The 18,184-nt window shown below is 38.7% G+C and overlaps 1 protein-coding gene across 21 annotated transcripts in view; it reads right to left on the bottom strand.

Annotated features, from left to right (window-relative positions):
* Positions 1–18,184, bottom strand: part of CADPS2 (calcium dependent secretion activator 2) — a 530,843-nt gene that overhangs the window by 100,621 nt on the left and 412,038 nt on the right. For 14 of the 21 annotated variants that reach the window (XM_032870302.1, XM_032870364.1, XM_032870304.1 and 11 more), the window contains 3 exons: positions 15,942–16,005; positions 12,189–12,312; positions 10,198–10,218 (listed from right to left, as the gene is read on the bottom strand). In XM_032870302.1, coding sequence (XP_032726193.1) covers positions 10,198–10,218; positions 12,189–12,312; positions 15,942–16,005 — 209 coding nt within the window. The remainder of the gene's footprint in view (positions 1–10,197; positions 10,219–12,188; positions 12,313–15,941; positions 16,006–18,184) is intronic. The other 7 variants (XM_032870330.1, XM_032870306.1, XM_032870339.1 and 4 more) reach the window with 1 other exon arrangement.

Below are 18,184 nucleotides of genomic sequence, written 5' to 3'. Positions count from 1 at the left end.
GACTTGGGGATATTTGGCAGACATTTTCTGAAAAAAATGAAATCAACCCATTGCTTAAAAAACCAGTATTTGTTGTAATTATAAAATTAAAGGTTTCAAAGAAAACTAGAATTTTAGAAACTTCTGTCATGAACTTGACAGCCTCCAAGACTTTGAGTCTTTCTGATGAGGTAGGTGATATTAATAAGGATGACTTTTTGATATATTAACACTAAGAAGATGATCTTGGGCACCTGGGTCACTCAGTTGGTTAAGTGACTGCCTTCAGCTCAGGTCATGATCCCAGAGTCCTGGGATCTTGTCCCACATTGGGCTCCCATCTCCATGGGGAGTCTGCCTCTCCCTCTGACCTCCCCTCTCATGCTGTCTCACTCTGTCTCTCTCTCAAATAAATAAATAAAATCTTAAAAAAAAAAAAAGATCTTAACTCAGTGGACCAATAGTTTCCAAATGATTACTTCACTATGTTAAAAAATCACGCATGGCAAAAGATCTATTCAAAGTAGATGATGAACCAACTGGATTGAATAGTATGAAAAATTCACTGATAAGCTTTCAGATTCTACATTGCAACTAACCTGTAAGAAATTACCACCTGCCAAGCTTTGGTATAATATCACAGAGGAAAACCCACAATTACCTAAAAAAGTCTATTAAAATACTCCTCCCTTTCCAACTACATATCAGCAGGAGGCCAGATTTCTTAGAACTATATATCAACCAAGATAATATATTGCAGTAGACTCAATGCAAGAAGCACCTATGAGGATCCGGCTGTCTTTTACTAAGACAACCATTAAAGAGGTGTGCAAAGAATATTTTTTTTTCAAAGGCGATTTATGTTGACAGGTGATGAGTTTCCTATTGTTATTTATAAACATCAATATTTCATAAATTTCTCATTTTTACTTCTATTATAATAAATACTGGTAGGAACAATCCATCTAAAGAAAAGTTCTTTGGGATCTGAATCTTTAGAGTGTACTAGTTTGTGAGACCAAACATTTGAGAACCACTAGTGTAGAGAAAGGGTATTAATTTTAGCAGGTTGAATTTACATGTGGCAACCTTACCGAACTCTTACCTAAAAGGTTCTATGTAGGGGCGCCTGGGTGGCTCAGTGGGTTAAGCCTCTGCCTTCGGCTCAGGTCATGCTCTCGGGGTCCTGGAATCGAGCCCCATATCAGGCTCTCCGCTCAGTAGGGAGCCTGCTTCCCCCTCCCTCTCTGCCTGCCTCTCTGCCTACTTGTGATCTCTGTCAAATAAATAAGTAAATAAATAAATCTTAAAAAAAATAAATAAAAGGTTCTATGTAGATCCTGTTGGATTTTCTAGAGAGATGATCATTTCATCTGCAATGATGGGCTTTTTTTTTTTCCTTCCATCTGCAATGATCGCTTTATCTCCTCTTCCCATTCATTGGAATTACTTTTTTCATTTCTTTAATGTTGTCCAAGACTCTCAATGTTGTGGCAATGATTCTGTAAGTACTCGTCCCTAATCCTAGTGGGAATGCCTCTAAACTTTCTTCATTATGTAAAATATTTGCTTTAGGTTTTTTTCTATATGGGCTTAATAAAGTTAAGGAATTCTAGGATGCTAATAATGTAATTTTTAATCATGTTAGCACTGAACTGTTTCACGTACTTTTTTTTTTTTAACATCTCTTGAGATACGAGTTTTGCTTTTAGTTTGTTAGCTTCCTGATGTTGAACCCCTTTGATATTCCTGGGATAAACCCCACTGATTATTTTCCCAATACACTGTTGGATTTTTGTGAGCTTTTACTTAGTGATTTTGCATATATGCTCACAATGAAATGGGCTTATATTAATCTTCATTTGTTCAACTCCCTTTATCAGGTTTGGGAATTAAGATTGTATTTGCTTGATGAAATGAACTGGACAGCTTTCACTCATTTTCCATTTCATTGAACTTATTTTGGATAGGATCTGTTCCTTAAAAATTTGGTAGAACTCACCTCCAAAACCAACCAGGTTTACGGATTTCAGAAAGGCAGGGTACTGACAACTATTTAAATTTCTTTAAAACTGATTGGCCTGAGTTTCATTTCTTGTGTTCATCACACCGACACAGTTTTTCAAGAAATTTTTGTCTTTGTTCATAATACTCTTCCACTATTTTCTACATCTCATATCTCTTGTTATTTTTCTTTCATACTCTATTTACCTGAATTTTTTTCTTATGCTGATGAAAGCCGATCTTACTGTTTCTATTCTCCACATCACTTAGCTTCCCTTTAATACTGTCTATACCTTTTTGCCTTTCCTGCTGCCTTCACTCTGATCTCCCAGATGACTAATAAGTTCTTCAGCTGTATTCATCCTGTATCCAATGTTTCTTACAACCACTTATTACTTTCATACCTAATATTTCCATTTGGTTTTTCATGACTTCTGGTCCCCGCATCATATTGCTAGACTCTTCCTACATGTCCTTGAATATGTATTATGCTTAATTTAAATTTTCCCTCCTAAGGATAATAAGTTCTAGATGATAGATATCATCGGTCTTTTATAGGGGCTGTACTCCTCAGGAGTCTAATTGACCTGAGAGCTCATGGCCATTTGGAGAAACTCAGGATGAGATGGTGGGTGGGAGCTTGCCTGTGTCATTTAAGGACAGAGAAAGATCAGCATTGGAGCACAGGATCCCAGAGTACAGAACCAATATGGATAATTCCCTTTGGCTACTAACCCATTTGGCAACTCCTAAGGATAGGGATTCATTGTGAATCTGTTAGATTCAAAGCTGCAGCACTTGACCAAGAGACCCCTTAGGTTGTAATTCACTAGGCTCGAGGTTGGGATGCAGAGGAGGGAAGGCGTGACTGCCTGAGAGTGGCGAGGTCCTTTCCAGTTTTCATCTCATGACAGCAAAGCTGGGCCCAGTCTTGATAATGCCACAGATACCAGCCCCTGCTACCAACTCCAAAGGCAAAAGGAAAGGAATTGATTGTCTCAAGGCAATGCCCCATTTACTCTGCTCAGGTATACTCCTAGCTAGTATAACTCCCCATGAGACAGACTGGTGAGATTGGAAACCAAACTCCTTTAGGCAGACAAGCGCAGTGAAGGTGAGGAAAATAAAATGGAGTATATGTTGCTCTTTGGATGGCAGATGGAAGGCAGTGGAGAAGTCAGGGTAAGGCAGCTTTATTTAGGGAGACACCAGCGTTATAGATGAAAAGGAAATATGCAGAAAGATGGAGGAACAGGAGAAAGAGATACACGGTAAATTCCATCCAGAAAGGAGTAGGTGCAGTTGAGATCAGTATCACAGATGGATGAGTCAGCCTTGAAGAAGATACCTCATCCCTTGATGCTGGAGAACAGGAGACACAGGTAAGTGGCAATGCTGAAAAGTTTGTAGGTGCAGAGCTACAGAGCTGAGGCTTACTGTGTTTCCAAGGTGGAAAGGAAGGGACTGCTCTTGAATACCCTAAACTTATTTAAGACCAAGAGCTTAAGTACTTAAGATCAAGTTCCTGTGAGAGCTGGATTTGGAAAGAGAACATCAATCAAGATTGCATCCAGGTTCATTTTGAATATGGGACTAGCTATGACCATCCCTGATGGAGACGGTCCTCATCTATTACAACTCACACTACAAAAATAAAGAAGGAAAGGGCGGATGACTCGTGACAGAGACTGTGAGTCAAGAAAAGGTGGCACTACTTGAGGTCACAGAATACCTTGGCACCTCCAGTGCTGGCAACGTTAACGCCGACATGAGGTATGGAAAAAGCCCAAACCAGAGGCAGCAGCAGCTGTTTTTAATCGAGTGACAAATACTAATGCCTCCTCACAATTAAACTCAGATAAATCAGGAAGGATGGTAATGAAATGCAGATTTAGAACCAATTTCAGAGGTGAGGGTGCTCAGCGTCCTTAAACATCTCCATGGTTTGTCTGGAGCTGAGACTCCTCCTCGTCCTTCGGTCACTGGAGCTGAGGGTAGAGAGTGCAGTGGCCCCGAAACTGTTCCCAGCATAACTATCATGCTGCCACTGGTATCCTGGGTGCTCCTATGGCCTCACTTGACTTGTCCTGTCATTGGCTACCCGTGTGTGCAGAGAGCGAATGTACACCTGCACAACACACTTCCTGCGTCTGAAGTCTGCATTGAGCTAAACGAAGGTACATACACAGCTCCAAAGCCCTGTCGGATGGAAGCCAATGTCTTCCTTGACTCTTCTAGTCCATAGTCCCTGCAACTCCTGTTTATTATGTCCCAACAACATCTCCTGATTCATAGGAATTAATCTGTCAACATTATCATGAGCTAACTAATTGGTGTGAACACAAATTATACAGTGGGGCTTGCCATCTTGTGTGAGGTGGTGAGGAAAAGAGCCGAAACAAACAAACATACTACAATTGCTCATTCATTCCAGATCAGCTGTGGAAATGGCCAGAGCAAATTCCCATCACTCACAGAGTACATAAAAGAGCGTATGGTTGTAATACTCTCTGGTATATACATTATATAAACTAAGGCTACTGTTGTAGCAAGGGAGTGGTGTGAAAGACATTTAACTCAATATATTGATGAGAAAAAGATAGTTTAAAACAAACATTTCAATTGCATATTAGATGATGGAATAAAAGTAATTTATGGCTGTCAGAAAAAAATTTATCTTCTTAGGTAATTTAAAGCATCCACTGATCATCTGAAAAATATCCAGTTTTTCTTTGCATATAGGACAAAAATAAATTTTAATTTGATCCCTATCCAGATGATGCAGCTCAAGCAAGTTTTTATTCTATTTACACATAATGGTTTTTTTTTTTTTAAGGTTGTATTTATTTATTTGACAGAGAGAGTGAGTTAGAGAGGGAACACAAGCATGGGGAGTGGGAGATGGGGAAAAAGCCTCCCCACTAAGCAGGGAGCCTGATGCAGGGCTCTGATCCCAGGACCCTGGGATCATGACCTGAGCCGAAGGTGGTGGCTTAACAACTGAGCCACCTGGGCACCCCAATATACACTATTGTTTTATAAACTGAAAGCCCTTTATAGAGTTATGATTTTCTAAAAAAAATTAAAGATAACAATAAGTCATTCTCTCTCACAGCCAGAAATTACATTTATCAATTTGTCTCTAAATCATCAGGTGACTTAGAAGCAGAAATGGTCATAGAGGTTTTACTTTCATGCCAAAGTCCCACTGTCCAAGAAAAGCTGTCCAAAAAGGCTGCAAAGAAATTCTTTAAATCTTCCATTTTGCCTTCTAGTTTTAAACCTGAGAGGTCTGTTTCTTCCAATATGCAAATTACCTCCATCCAAGTATCATCAATTCTAATGGGAGTGCAAAATTGCAGGTCTATTACTTAGACATTAGTAACCTGAATTCATTGTAACATAGACTACTCAAAAAAATTTTAAATCAAATTTATAACACATACAACTTTTATGAGAGAAAAGGGTCATTCTAGAAATATTAGTAAATTATTCACCAACAAAAAATATCCTCATCACTGTGCAGTTTTTTTATCTACTCACTGCTATACAACAGATTTTATTTATTATTTATCGTTACACTCTGACAATGGAGTGCTAAATTAAAATGCCACCTGATGGCAAACACATCCTAATGACGTAAGGACTGCCAAAGTGCAACTCCTCTCAAAGAAAGCAAGCAGTGTGGCCCTCTGGGAAAGCATCTCTACCTGTTCAACAGAGACTTTGAAAATGAGAGCACTTGGGGGTTAGACCTGGAAACCTGGCAACCAAAGGGCCCAGAAAGATCCTCAGTGTACAAAGACTCTGCCTGTTCATTCCATGCTACCTTTTGTTTAGGGCACCTCCATGTTTTGAGATTCACCAGAAGTCTAACTCCCAAATCTATGCAAAAGATCTCAGGTCAAGGCAAGCTGTAGGAGCCGTCTCTCTCTTTTATCGTAAGTCCTCATATGGTGCATAGTTTTCAGAAGAAAGCAGGGACTGTTATTAGATGTATTATTGCTGTTCTGGTCTATAAGAAATCCCTTGAATTAAGGAATTGATTCTCCTTTAAAAGGACCTACTTTGCATCAACAAGGCATACAATTAAAAAAAAGAAAAAGGAGACACAATTAGGAAAATGAAGTTTCAGTACCTTTTGAACCCCATATTATAAATACTGTAAAAAGGATCTTACCATTACATAAACAGTAGTGATAAAATTAAATCAAGGAAGAAAATTAGCTGATTCTGCAGCCATGTAAATCTCAAATATTTCTTAAAATTAAAAAAAAAATGCTTTCTAGATATTTTAAGTTCTCAAAATGAACTATCTGTTCTCATGAAACAAATGCAAAGAATTCCCGAAGAAAGAAGACATTAAGAAAGAGGGCATTTGTTTTATTTCATTTATTACAAAGTTGTAAAATCCCTTTATTCTGCAAATTTGTGTTGCAGATGGAGAATGTGAAGCATTCCCAAGGATGGAAGAGAACTAAGAGGCCAACCGAGCATCATGCTGAATTATAAAAACAACTGAAACAGGTTAGACTGCTAAATACTGCTAATGCAATTGTTCTCTATAACCTCTGGGTTTTGTGATTCAGATTTAGTCTCCGCACGCTCCCCACCCATGATAAGAGCATGAAATTCGGGTTTAATTTTTCCAATCTTATTATTTTTAAGTGGTTAGTTTTTGCTTTTATATTGTTAATTATTCAGTGATTGATTTGAATGACCTTTTGCAAGCCAGTTTGCCAGTTTACAGATGTTCTCTCTGCTATAAATAGCCTGATCACTCTCTGCCATAAACTCATTCATTTATTCAATAAATATTTATCGAGTACCAAATACGTGCCAGGCGCGGTTTTCAGCACAGGAGATAGAGCAGTTATTGAAATTGAAATACAAAATCCTGCCCTTGTGGAGCCAACATTCTAGGACAATCGAAGGATGAATGAACTATACCATGTGTTCGATCGTAAGGGCCACAGAGAAAAATAAAGTAGGGAAGGGAGGGAGATGCTGCGGGTTGGGGGAGAGGGGAGGTCACTTTTTTATTCACTTTCAACATCTGACACTGTGAGGTATGTTGTGTGTGTTGGCGGGGCAGGGACAAAAAGATTCAGATTCTCGAGTCCAACTCTTAGCCTTACGATAGGATCTGTGTTCCCCAATTAACTCAGCAGCCACCAACCACAGGTAAACAAGTACTTGAAATGGGGCTATAAATGTGCTAGCAGAGTAAAATACACACCAGACTTTGAAGACTATGTATGAAAAACTAACGTAAAATATCTCATTAATAATTTTGTATATTGAATACATTTTTAAATATTTTGGATATATTAGGTTAAATGAACTATTATCAAAATTAATTTCTCCTGTTTCTTTTTTACCTCTTTAATGTGACTACTAGAAAATTTTAAGTTACATCTATAGTTTTCATTATAATTCTATGGGCCCTACGGTTTCAGACTTCCTTTCAAATGCCCACATATCTTAATCAATTGCAAATTTAACTACCCAAGTTGCCAAGAAAAGGGAGGGAGGGAGACTCGGGAAAATAAGACAACAGCTCCACAGGTAGATTGCCTACTTCCTAGCTGTCTCTGGGCGGATGGCTAGTATCCTCCCTGCTTCAGTTTCCCGGAAAAGCAATAATAGAAACATTTATTGGAAAGGGTGAATGGATACATGTAAAGTGCTTAAAAGGGCTCCTGGTAATAAGCGTTTGCCCTTCTTCAATAAATATCTGTACTTTTGGCAAAAGTGACCCCTTGGCCCTTGCGATGTGCCTGAGGTGTTGAGGTCAGCACTTGGAATCAGACAGCCCTGGAGGAAGGGCACCCGGGAACACGGAGATCCGGGGGTGCAAATCCGGGGGTGCAAATCCCACGTCTGCTGAACTGAATAACAACGGCACATCCTTGGGCAGCTTACTGACTTTTTTCTGAAGTCTCGGTTACCTCTTGTGTAAAGTGTCTGTTTTGGAGAGTTGTTTAAGGAGCTAATGAAGCAGAGGAGAGAAGAAAGCCTCTGTGGGAACAGGCAGTCAATAGATGACAAAATCATGACAAATCTTGGGCAGAATTTGACTCCTCTCTAGATGGTACAAACTGACTGAAGAAAAGGATCATATTGCCCAAGAGAATACTGCTTGGAAGTTTTATCAAGCATTCAAGCTCTTACACATGTAACCGACTTTCTCATTTTTCGTCACTTTTTAAAGTACCTCCAAGAACATTTACTAGGTAACCCTGTTAACTTGCTACCAAATGCAACCAAAGAAAGAGAACTACATTTCTTCAAAACCTCTCCTCTGTTACTTCAGAAGACTCTTCAACTGAGATTAGCTTTCCCCTTCAATCCACTTAAAGCACCTAGACGACACTGATTTTTCCCCCTCTTTTCTAGTTCTTTATATTAAAATTTTAAAGATCTTTTTAAAAGATTTCACTGAGAGAGAAAGAAAGTGCAAGCAAGCGAGCAGTTGTGTGTGGGCGGGGTGGTGTGCAGAGGGAAAGAGATCTTTAAGCAGGCAGTACATGGAGCATGGAGCCCAACCCGGGGCTCTATCCTGTGACCCTACAAATCACGACCCCAGCCGAAACCAAGAGTCGGACGCTTGACTGACACCACCACCCAGGCGCCCTTTAAAGATTTTTAAGTAATCTCTACCCCAACATGGGGCTCTGTACTCATAACCCCAACATGAAGCCTCCCACACTCCACCGACTGAGGCAGCCAGGTGCCCTGGTGAGCACTTAATTTTAAGGAAAATATTTCTCCAAGAGTCATCAGCCTGTACCATTGAGCAGCAATATGAATGTCAAATACGTGGGAAGGGAAGTTTTCTGTCTGGAAGTGAAGTACGTGGGAGACAGCAACTCTCCCATTCTCTCCTCTCTTTAATGGGAATGTGTGCAACTTTACACGGTGCCTTTGTCTGTCCTTCGTGAAGGTGCTCTGTTGTGACCCCTTCACATCTCACAGGGGAAGGAGCACAGCCTCAGTAGGCTGGGGATCAGGACACCCAACTGAAGCCCCAGCGGGCTTACTTGTTTACTTTGTATCAGTGGGAAAGCCCCTAACAACTCGACTTACTGTGGATCAACTACATATAAACTATCTTTATGACAGAAACACTGTGAGGGGTGAAATGTCCTGAGAGATTGTGAAAAAGTTTGTCACAGAGCACTGGACGGCATCTGTTACGACACACTGTCAAAAGACACGATGGTGTGTCTAAAGGGCACTTCCATGATCACTGCCGGTGTGTTCTTTCCCCTTCTCCTGGCTCAGAGCTTTTTGTGCCTGACACTTTCTGGGGTCAAATACTGAAACACAACTGAAAAAGTTAGGACACATAGGAATAGAGCCCTTCAGTCGAAGACTTCAGTGAAAAACAAGCCAAACTTGTCTACGACCCTCCATGCAGGGTTTGAAAGAGGGAAGGGAACTTGGACTAGGCAGGTTCATCCCTGGTCTCTTGCCCTGTGGTTTGCAGATGGAACTAACTAGCTAAGCTCTCATCCCTCTCCAGAACACTGAGAGCCTACTTGGTGTCAGCGGCGCGGGGCTGGGTGTTGGGCCCCAACAGTGAACCTGTTCTAGCTGGACCCTGCCTTTGAGGGGCTAAAACAGAGACAGGTAGGATAAACAGATAACAGCACATGCAATTAAATTAATTACAATGGTGATAAGTGGCATAAGAAAAAAGTAACAAAACCTTTACAGATTCAGAGATCCAGAGAAGAACGGCTTTCCAACTGCCTGAGGCTGGGATTTCAGAACCCCTATTCATTCCTCGCATGAGCAACTTTGAGAGTTAAGAGCGGCTTCTTATTTAATAGCATTTATGCTTTTTACTGTTATTTTTCAGGAGTGAAAGATGGTCCTCTTTTCCAGTTGTAAGAGCCCTCCAAATATGGCAACAGCTTCCAACTAAGTCTAGTGTCCATGCTTCAAACATAAGGGATAACATCAACACAGCCTCAGGTTTTGTGCTTTGAATTTATGTAAAGAATATCGCTGAACTTTTACAGAGATAAACGGCCTGAACTTTCCCTATAAAGCATTAATAATAGTTCCAACAAAATCAAAGTATTGTCAGTAACTTAACCAAAGTGCCTAACAGGAGCCCTGAAAAGCAGACAGCTACTCATCTCTATCAAACATCACGCCACCACAACAGAAATCACGACACGTGCATGCACAAACGTTCATTACCTGCTTCCTTTTCTGCTGGGCCTAAAACATAAGAAAAGACAATTTAGGAGAAAAACGGATTCTACGCTTGCTGCTCACATCATGCAGGCAGTCAATCAAGCAAAGAAAAGTGGCCCACTTTATATTTCTAACTTAAGAGTTTGTTTTTGGTCTAGTCCAGAGCATAAACACTAAGTTTATTTATTTTTAAGGGGGTTAGAAGACAGGAAGATAATGCATAGAAATTTTCTCATATAATAAACATGCATTTTTTTTTTTTTAATGGAGACCGTTCAGTAGTCCCACCCAATTAGGTTTCTAGGATCCATTTTCTAGAATATTCTCACAGTCAACTAGAAGTAAGAGACAGATGACTCCAGAAGGGAAAGAGGTGGGAGAACTCCCTACCCACTGTCCATTTAGTCCTATGATAGGCTCTTCTCTAACACAGACTTGTTTTTTTGTGTGATCCAGAAGAACAGTTATGTCTTTTGACCACCAGTGTTAACCCACCTAGCCTAATGAAAAAAAGCTACCCATGGTGGTGACAAATAATTTTATTTGTCCACGTTAAAATGGACTATGACTAGAAAACAGAAATATTCTGCATATCTTTTCAGGATTCTTGGACAAGACAACAGTCAAAAATGTTAACCAGAATAGACTGCTAAGAACAAAAGGATTCTCCCAGGTTTTTTGGATAGAGTTTAAACATTTGGGTAAAACAGTATTGTGTTTATTCAATTATGCACACACTTTTTTCCCTTTATCCAATTTGAAAGGTTTTAATATGTCTATTTTTGTGTCGATTCTTTCAAACCATGTTCACAACACATAATATTCCAAAATGCAAAAATTGTTTGAATGAGTATTCAAGATATGAAAATCCATCTGTTTATCTTCCACTTTCCCCAAATGATCTAATATTCATTGCTTTTGCTTTAACACAACGTGATATCATAATTAATGATGTTAAACTGGTAACTAAGGAGGTTTCATGTTGTTACTCTCGTGATATAATATTGGTTGCTATAGTGATGGGATGGCTTTTTTGTTAATCACTCAGGAGGTTGGTTATTGCACGCTTGTTAGAAATCCTGATCAGATTTGGAGAGAAAAAAGGAAATAACACAGCCAATTATAATCAGTTTTTTTCACTGTCCCAATTTTGATAAAACTATCCTGTCAATAATTGAAAAATGTATAATTAAGTATAATTTTAAAGTTACTAAAATTTTTCTAATAGAGGATTTGCTTTTATTTTTAGATTAAGTATTTAACACTATAAACTTTTTTCCTAAGTTAATGCTATATGTACTACAGAAGCCATTTGTATGATGATTAAAGCAAAATATTTGAGCCTCTTCCTATTTTTAAAGGATTGTTGAATAAAGCTGATTTGGGATTTTGCCACGAATTTCAACCTAGCTATTTCTAAGCACCTTAAATTTCAGCATTCTTAATGAATGAAACTGGAAGGAAGAAGAAAAAATGTGCAGTCCTCTCAAGAGGTCTAATCTTTCAAGTGCATTAATATTGCAAGCCATGAAAAGTTGAAGGGACTTCTATTAGTTTATTTTGGCCCTCACCATAATCAAGTTTCCTCCTTCTCTGAGAGTGTTGAACAGAAAATAAAATTATGTAACACTATACAGTTACTGATCAGGAAAGAAGCCACTACCCATAATTTAAATGTTAGACATACTTACTATGGTAATATAAAAAAATACAGCCCATGAAAACACCTTTTGGTTCCTTGAAAACTCAAAATAAGAACAAAGGACAACTTAAGCATGAATCCTGGGTCTTTCATTCAAGCAGAGTCCCAGGAGGCATATTAAAGCAATGAATAGGAAAAAGCTCTTCAGTTCACCAGCTGAGATTTTAATGAGACATTTCCCTTTGCCACGGTACAGGTTTGCTCAGGAAAGGAAAGAACTTCTCACAGAAAATTCAGTTAATAGGCATTGTTGGCTCTCACTGCCACTTGGGCAACTGCTCAGTGCACTGACCTTCTATTTTGGCATATTCTGTGAGTCTAGTGTAATTGATCAAGGCCGCTTTCTCGAGACATTTTCTGACCACTTTTTTCACCTCTTCTGCTGGTATGGGAGTGGCGATATCTTTCATTAAAACCTAAAGAGGGGGAGAGAAAGAGACTGCGCAAAACAGATACTACAATCAAATTACACAAATTGTCCTAGATCTATTACGAGGAAGGGGTCCTAGGTAATACTGGGGGAAAGTAATGAGTCGGCACTTCACAACCGGGAATGTAATCCTCCTGTCTTGGCTCCTCCTGTCTAAGCCTCATTTATGCACATCAAAACCTCCCATAGGCCAAACCACCATTCAGTGTGATGACTGTCACTTTTCCTCCAGGGGCCCATGACACCATTAGAGCAGCTGTTTCAGATCAGGATTATAGTCCTTGGGACAAGTAATAAAGTTTGTCTTGCACATCTCTAATTTAAGAGCTTTAAATCTTTTGAGCAATATATATGAATATAGTAACAAAATGCTATGAAGAATAAGCACTGTTTTTGAACTATATAAAAATCAAGATCTCTAATTCTCACAATTAAACTTTAATTAATCTGTTGAGGGGGAGAAAATCTTTTCATGAAATGAATGGAATATCAAATGTTAAAATACACAGAAACTTTCGGAAATTAAAAAACAACAGATTATTTTCTTTTGAGTTCCTAAATATTTGTTTTTGTTTTTGTTTTTCCTCCATTAGACGTATTACTATTACCAAGGGGAAAATACAATTACATCCAGAATTCAAAACATAATGTATTTAGGCACTTTTATAATTATTCACTGATAATTTTCCTCAAAACTTTCTCAGTGATAAAACTGCTTACAGTCAGTTTTGATTATACCACTAGTTAACCTCTATCTTTTCTGTATAGTTAATGCAGCTTTTCTGGCTTTACTTACATTCAAATTATAAAATAGAAGGCAAAATGTGAATATAGAGAAGACAAAAATGGTAAGTATTCTTACTATTCTATTAGTCTTTTTAACTTAAAGATTCATCAAAAGATTATGAAAACATCCATTTCATGCTTTATTATTTCATTCTCTTTCAATCAACCTTGGTACTAAGGATTTTAGAATCTCAAATTTACTCAACCATTTAAGCACTGGTGATCCTTTACAACACATTTTAATTTTGTTAGTCAAGCTTTCCTTTTCAAAACAGCAAACCTTAGCACTTAAAAATTTGCTTGCCATCAAATTCAATTATTCTTCATAGTCTCATATTAAAAATCTTTAACACAGTTACGTATATTTGGCACTTTAATTAGAAATGCACCTTAGGGGCGCCTGGGTGGCTCAGTGGGTTAAAGCCTCTGCTTTCAGCTCAGGTGATGATTCCAGGGTCCTGGGATCGAGCCCCACATCAGGCTCTCTGCTCAGCAGGGAGCCTGCTTCCCCCTCTCTCTCTGCCTGCCTCTCTGCCTACTTGTGATCTCTGTCAAATAAATAAATAAAATCTTAAAAAAAAAAAAAAGAAATGTACCTTAGATTCTTAATAGGCAAAAAACCCCTTCTGCTCATAGTTAAAAAAAAAAAAAGCATTAATGTACTATTATTTTTGTTTTTAAATGTACTGTCATTTTTAATGTGATCATTACTACAGTTTAAATTTAAAATTAATTTTGTCCCATATACAGAACCAGGAACTTTACTACTAGGCCTTCCCATGGTGACATGCATTCATTCATTCATTCATTGAGAGAGAGTGTGAGCACAAAATGGGGGGGGGGTTGGGGGAGAGAGGGCTGAGGGAGAGAATCTTAAGCAGGCTCCATGCTCCAATATGGAGCCCAAAGTGGGGCTTCATCCCACAACCCTGAGATCGTGCCCTGAGCCGAAATCAAGGGTCAGATGCTTAACCAACGGAGTCATGCAGGCACCCGACACACTTTTAAATAATAGAAATAGCTGTTAAAATTAGAATGTATATGTCTGTTACAGAGGTGAGTCCCGGGTCAAAATATTTAATTTGGAGTTGGGGGGAACTGTACCCCCTTTCCTGGCAAAGTACAGATTACGGGCTGGCAAAAGCAAAAAGGGAGACACAGCTTGTTTCCTGTATCCCCTCCATTTCTTCCAAAGCATAATATGTATGAAGAATTCACATGTAGATTTTGTTTTCCTAAGATGTCAATAAGTACAGAGATGTGAAAATGAAGAAATGGCCCTACCATTTCTCTCTCAGTTCAGCAAGAGACATGATAAGGGACTATAACTGGAAAAAAGGTCACTGTTCATCCCACCTCTTGTCAGTGCGTGAGGGCATCTATGCTATTATGAGCTGTTCCTTGCTGGGGGAGGAGGGAAGCTCTACCATGGAAACCAGCACACAGAAGGCTGCATTAGGTACCCAGGATGGGATGCCATTCCAAAAGTAAAGCTCTCTGTAAAGATTTCATCTTTTCCTTGATACCTCAATGGATTAGATGAAATGAATACTTTGGACAAGCCTGGTTTACATGCAGTTTTATTATAAAAATTCTAATACAACAGGTAACTACTACAATAATAGTTCTATCACATGATGCATAGGAATCAAGGATAAGACGGGGATAAAGAAATGCAATCAATGTATACAGTCATCAGTTCTCGCCCTCATCTTGCAAGTCCTTAAATCACTGAAAAATGTCTTTTCTTTTTGCTTTAAGAAGACATGTTAATAAATAATGTAATATATCTAGACTTCTTTGGCAGAAAAGTGGACAAGACCAAGTGCTCTGAAGTCAATAAATCAGAACCAGATGGGGCTCCTGGGTGGCTCAGTTGTTAAGCATCTGCCTTCAACTCAGGTCGTGATCCCTGGGTCCTGGGATCAGGCCCTGCATTGGGCTCCCCGCTTGACAAGGAGTCTGCTTCTCCTTCTCCCTGCTGTTCGCCCTACTTGTGCTTGCTCTCTATCACATAAATAAACATCTTAAGAAAAAAAATCAAGACCAGAATAATCCAATCATGAGTTTTAAATGATACTTAGAATTTTTTTTTTTTTTTAATGTTTATAAGGAACAGGAATTGTCCACATCACTTACCTGTTAGGCTCCAACTAGCATATGAATAGTTCTATAAATAAATGAAAATGATACTTCCCTTTCAAACCTTGTCTGTTACATAAACAGGAGTGGAGAATGTACTTTCATTAATAAATTATTTTAGCATGGATAGGAAAGCCTTGTGCTATTTATTTTTTGAGGGAAAACGAATCTCTACAATTCATGAATCCATTTAAAGTAACAGAAGTTGAAATGGATTCTGAGATTGATTTAGGATGGAAGGAAGGATACGTTTGGGCATGTTAAGTGATAAACCTTTATAGGTATGAGAGATGGGAAGGTAGACAGACAAATAAGTAGGGGGGGTGAGGGGGGTAATGAAAGACAACTGTGAAGTCTGAAAAATAGATGATTATACTTAACTGGAAAAAAAAAAAGACTATTTCATGAGGGAAAGAAAGAGGTGAGGAAAATAGGTACTACCAATACGCCATCAACTCAGCCTCAGATGGCAGGGGAGGGCTTCAGGAAAGCTGCAGGGAGGAGGAAATAGGAGGTAAGGAGAATTGGAATGTAGTTAGGAGTAGGTGAGAAAGTGATAAAATGTGAGCGGACAGCCCCACAGGACACACTCCTTGCGAGGAATGATCCTATCTGGCTGGCTCAGTCACTAAAATACATAGCCACTGCGCGTGCAAATAGCATTTATAAAGTAGTGTTCAAACGTACCCTTTCAAGTAATGAAAGCGTAGCTTTGAGAGCACCTTCAGGTCGTCCAAAGGGAAAACAGTATCTTTAAAAACAAGAGGAGGAACAAAAACGTCAAACATTTACTATCCAAGACTGCTCAATAATTCCCTCTTCTACTACTTGGCGTCATTGAAGACCAGTGAAAAGTGGTTAAACTAGCATCAACCCATCCGGGAAAATCTTAACGGCGGAAGTTTACTTGGTTCCATGCTTTCAGTTTCTTTCAACAGTAAGGGTATCAACTGTGATGAAAACGTTCTAAAATTGTGATGATGTATGTTCAGAAAGAACAGGGTAAATTAACAACAAAAACAAAAAAAATCTCCAAGAGTCTACCAGTAAAAAGATAATTAAAATACATTTCCTAAAATCTTCGTAAGGTTTGCTGTTATTCAAACCTTATGCTAAAAGAAAGGATTTCTCCCCCATTTCCTCCTGTGTTTATGTGTGGCTTGAGATGGACACACACCCCATAGACATAACTGCTAGTGCAAAACACATTCCAGCTCCCTCCTTTCCTGACACCTGCCTCTAACGCCAGTAGCTAACTACACCCTCTCCACACAAAACACCAACTTTCCAGAGCTCCGCCACTTGCCAGCGGAGATGGTCATCCTCAGTCTTTCTAATGTCATGCATTCCTAATAGACACCAACAACCAGAGGGCAGGTCACGCCAGCGTTCTGAAATCAGGGTCAGAGGCTGGACGAGTGACTGGGCTCCTCGGAAGTTAGCTGACACATGGTGGTAACAGATTTATTGCTCTTTACACGGGTCCCTGTTCAGGTCACTTTCCACCTAAAAAGCAGAGAATGTCAGGGCCTCTTCTTCCTGATAGAGCTGCTCGCTCTCTTGAATCAGGCTCCGTAAAGCACCTCCTCCCCAACCACCACTCCCAGCCTCAAGATCAAGGTCTGCTGGAGGCTGAGCTGTCCTGGGGCTGCTACTTGGCTCTGGACTAGAAATCTCCAAACCAGTAACTTGAAGTTTATGTATTTCCATGTCCTTTGCCATTATTCAGGGGCTTGGTAAACACATCTTCTAAGACGTATCTCACAATGAAATTATTTTTTTTTCCACAAGGCAATCTGAACAGGTTTCCCTAAAAACACATACATTTTTTAAAGCACATATATTTCAAATTCAATTTCTTTTATAGCAGCAAATTTTAAACACTGATTAAAGAGGCATTTTTCACAAAGCAGTTGTTAATTTTATAGAACTTTTATTAGTGTCAGATAATCACAAAAAAAATCATAAGTCTAGTCAAATTTTTCTTCAGAAGTCTATTTATTTCATTTGCTGTTAAAAATTTCCTTCAACTAACTCTTACTTCAATGCATTCTCTTCCTCCTCTCCTCTACCATGCACAAAAGCAACAACCAATTTATTTTTGATAGTTTTGTTTTTTTTTTTTCCTGTGCAGTGTTGCTTTTTGGAGCATTAGCAAATTAGCAAAGTAGCTTTAATCATTTTGAATACCATAAACCTTACCACGTTTAACTAAAACACAAATTGGGTTCTTATAGTCCCCTCCCCCTGCTTAAATCTTTTCAGTGTATTTGCATAATCCACCCATTGTCTTTCCTATTGTTTATTTCCATTAACCTGTGGGTGACACATTTTATGAATGGAATGTTACTGATCCCCAGATTACATTTAGCATTTCAGGGCTCTGAGGTCCCACTGGGTATGTTCTGAATTAGCATTAGCTGCTCATGATGTGGAAATAATTCAACACATTTACAGAGTACAAGTAATCCTGAATCAATAAAGTACAGAAAATAACTGCACAGAAGCCTAATTAATCTTTACAAAACGAGTTTTAAAAGAAAGGAATAGTTTTGTTCTGCTTTCAGGATAAATATTTTAGGTTTTTACCACTTTGACAGCTCTGCAATAACAAAGCAAAGTGGAAAATACTCAACCATCAAATAAAATTCAACCACTCTTAATATCTAATCTGAATCAATTAAAATCGTCTTGATTCCCATTAGTAAGTTGATTACAGATAGATGAGCCTGCATAGACGTGTCTCACAAACTTTTTTCCCTTTATCATTTTAATATACAGTATTTTTTAATCAAAATTATATATGCACAAGTCTGAAAGGAAACTTCTTCTAAAGCCTTATTATGAAAAACAGGAGTCCTTTATGTCATTTCCACCCCAGTCCCCAAGTAATTTCTCCAGAAAAACAAAAGTCTTTTACTTTAAGCTGT

This window comes from Lontra canadensis, unplaced genomic scaffold (assembly GCF_010015895.1).
Source record: "Lontra canadensis isolate GAN:19392208 unplaced genomic scaffold, GSC_riverotter_1.0 scaffold2, whole genome shotgun sequence".
Classification (NCBI taxonomy): domain Eukaryota; kingdom Metazoa; phylum Chordata; class Mammalia; order Carnivora; family Mustelidae; genus Lontra; species Lontra canadensis.
This window is presented reverse-complemented; position numbering and strand designations above follow the sequence as displayed.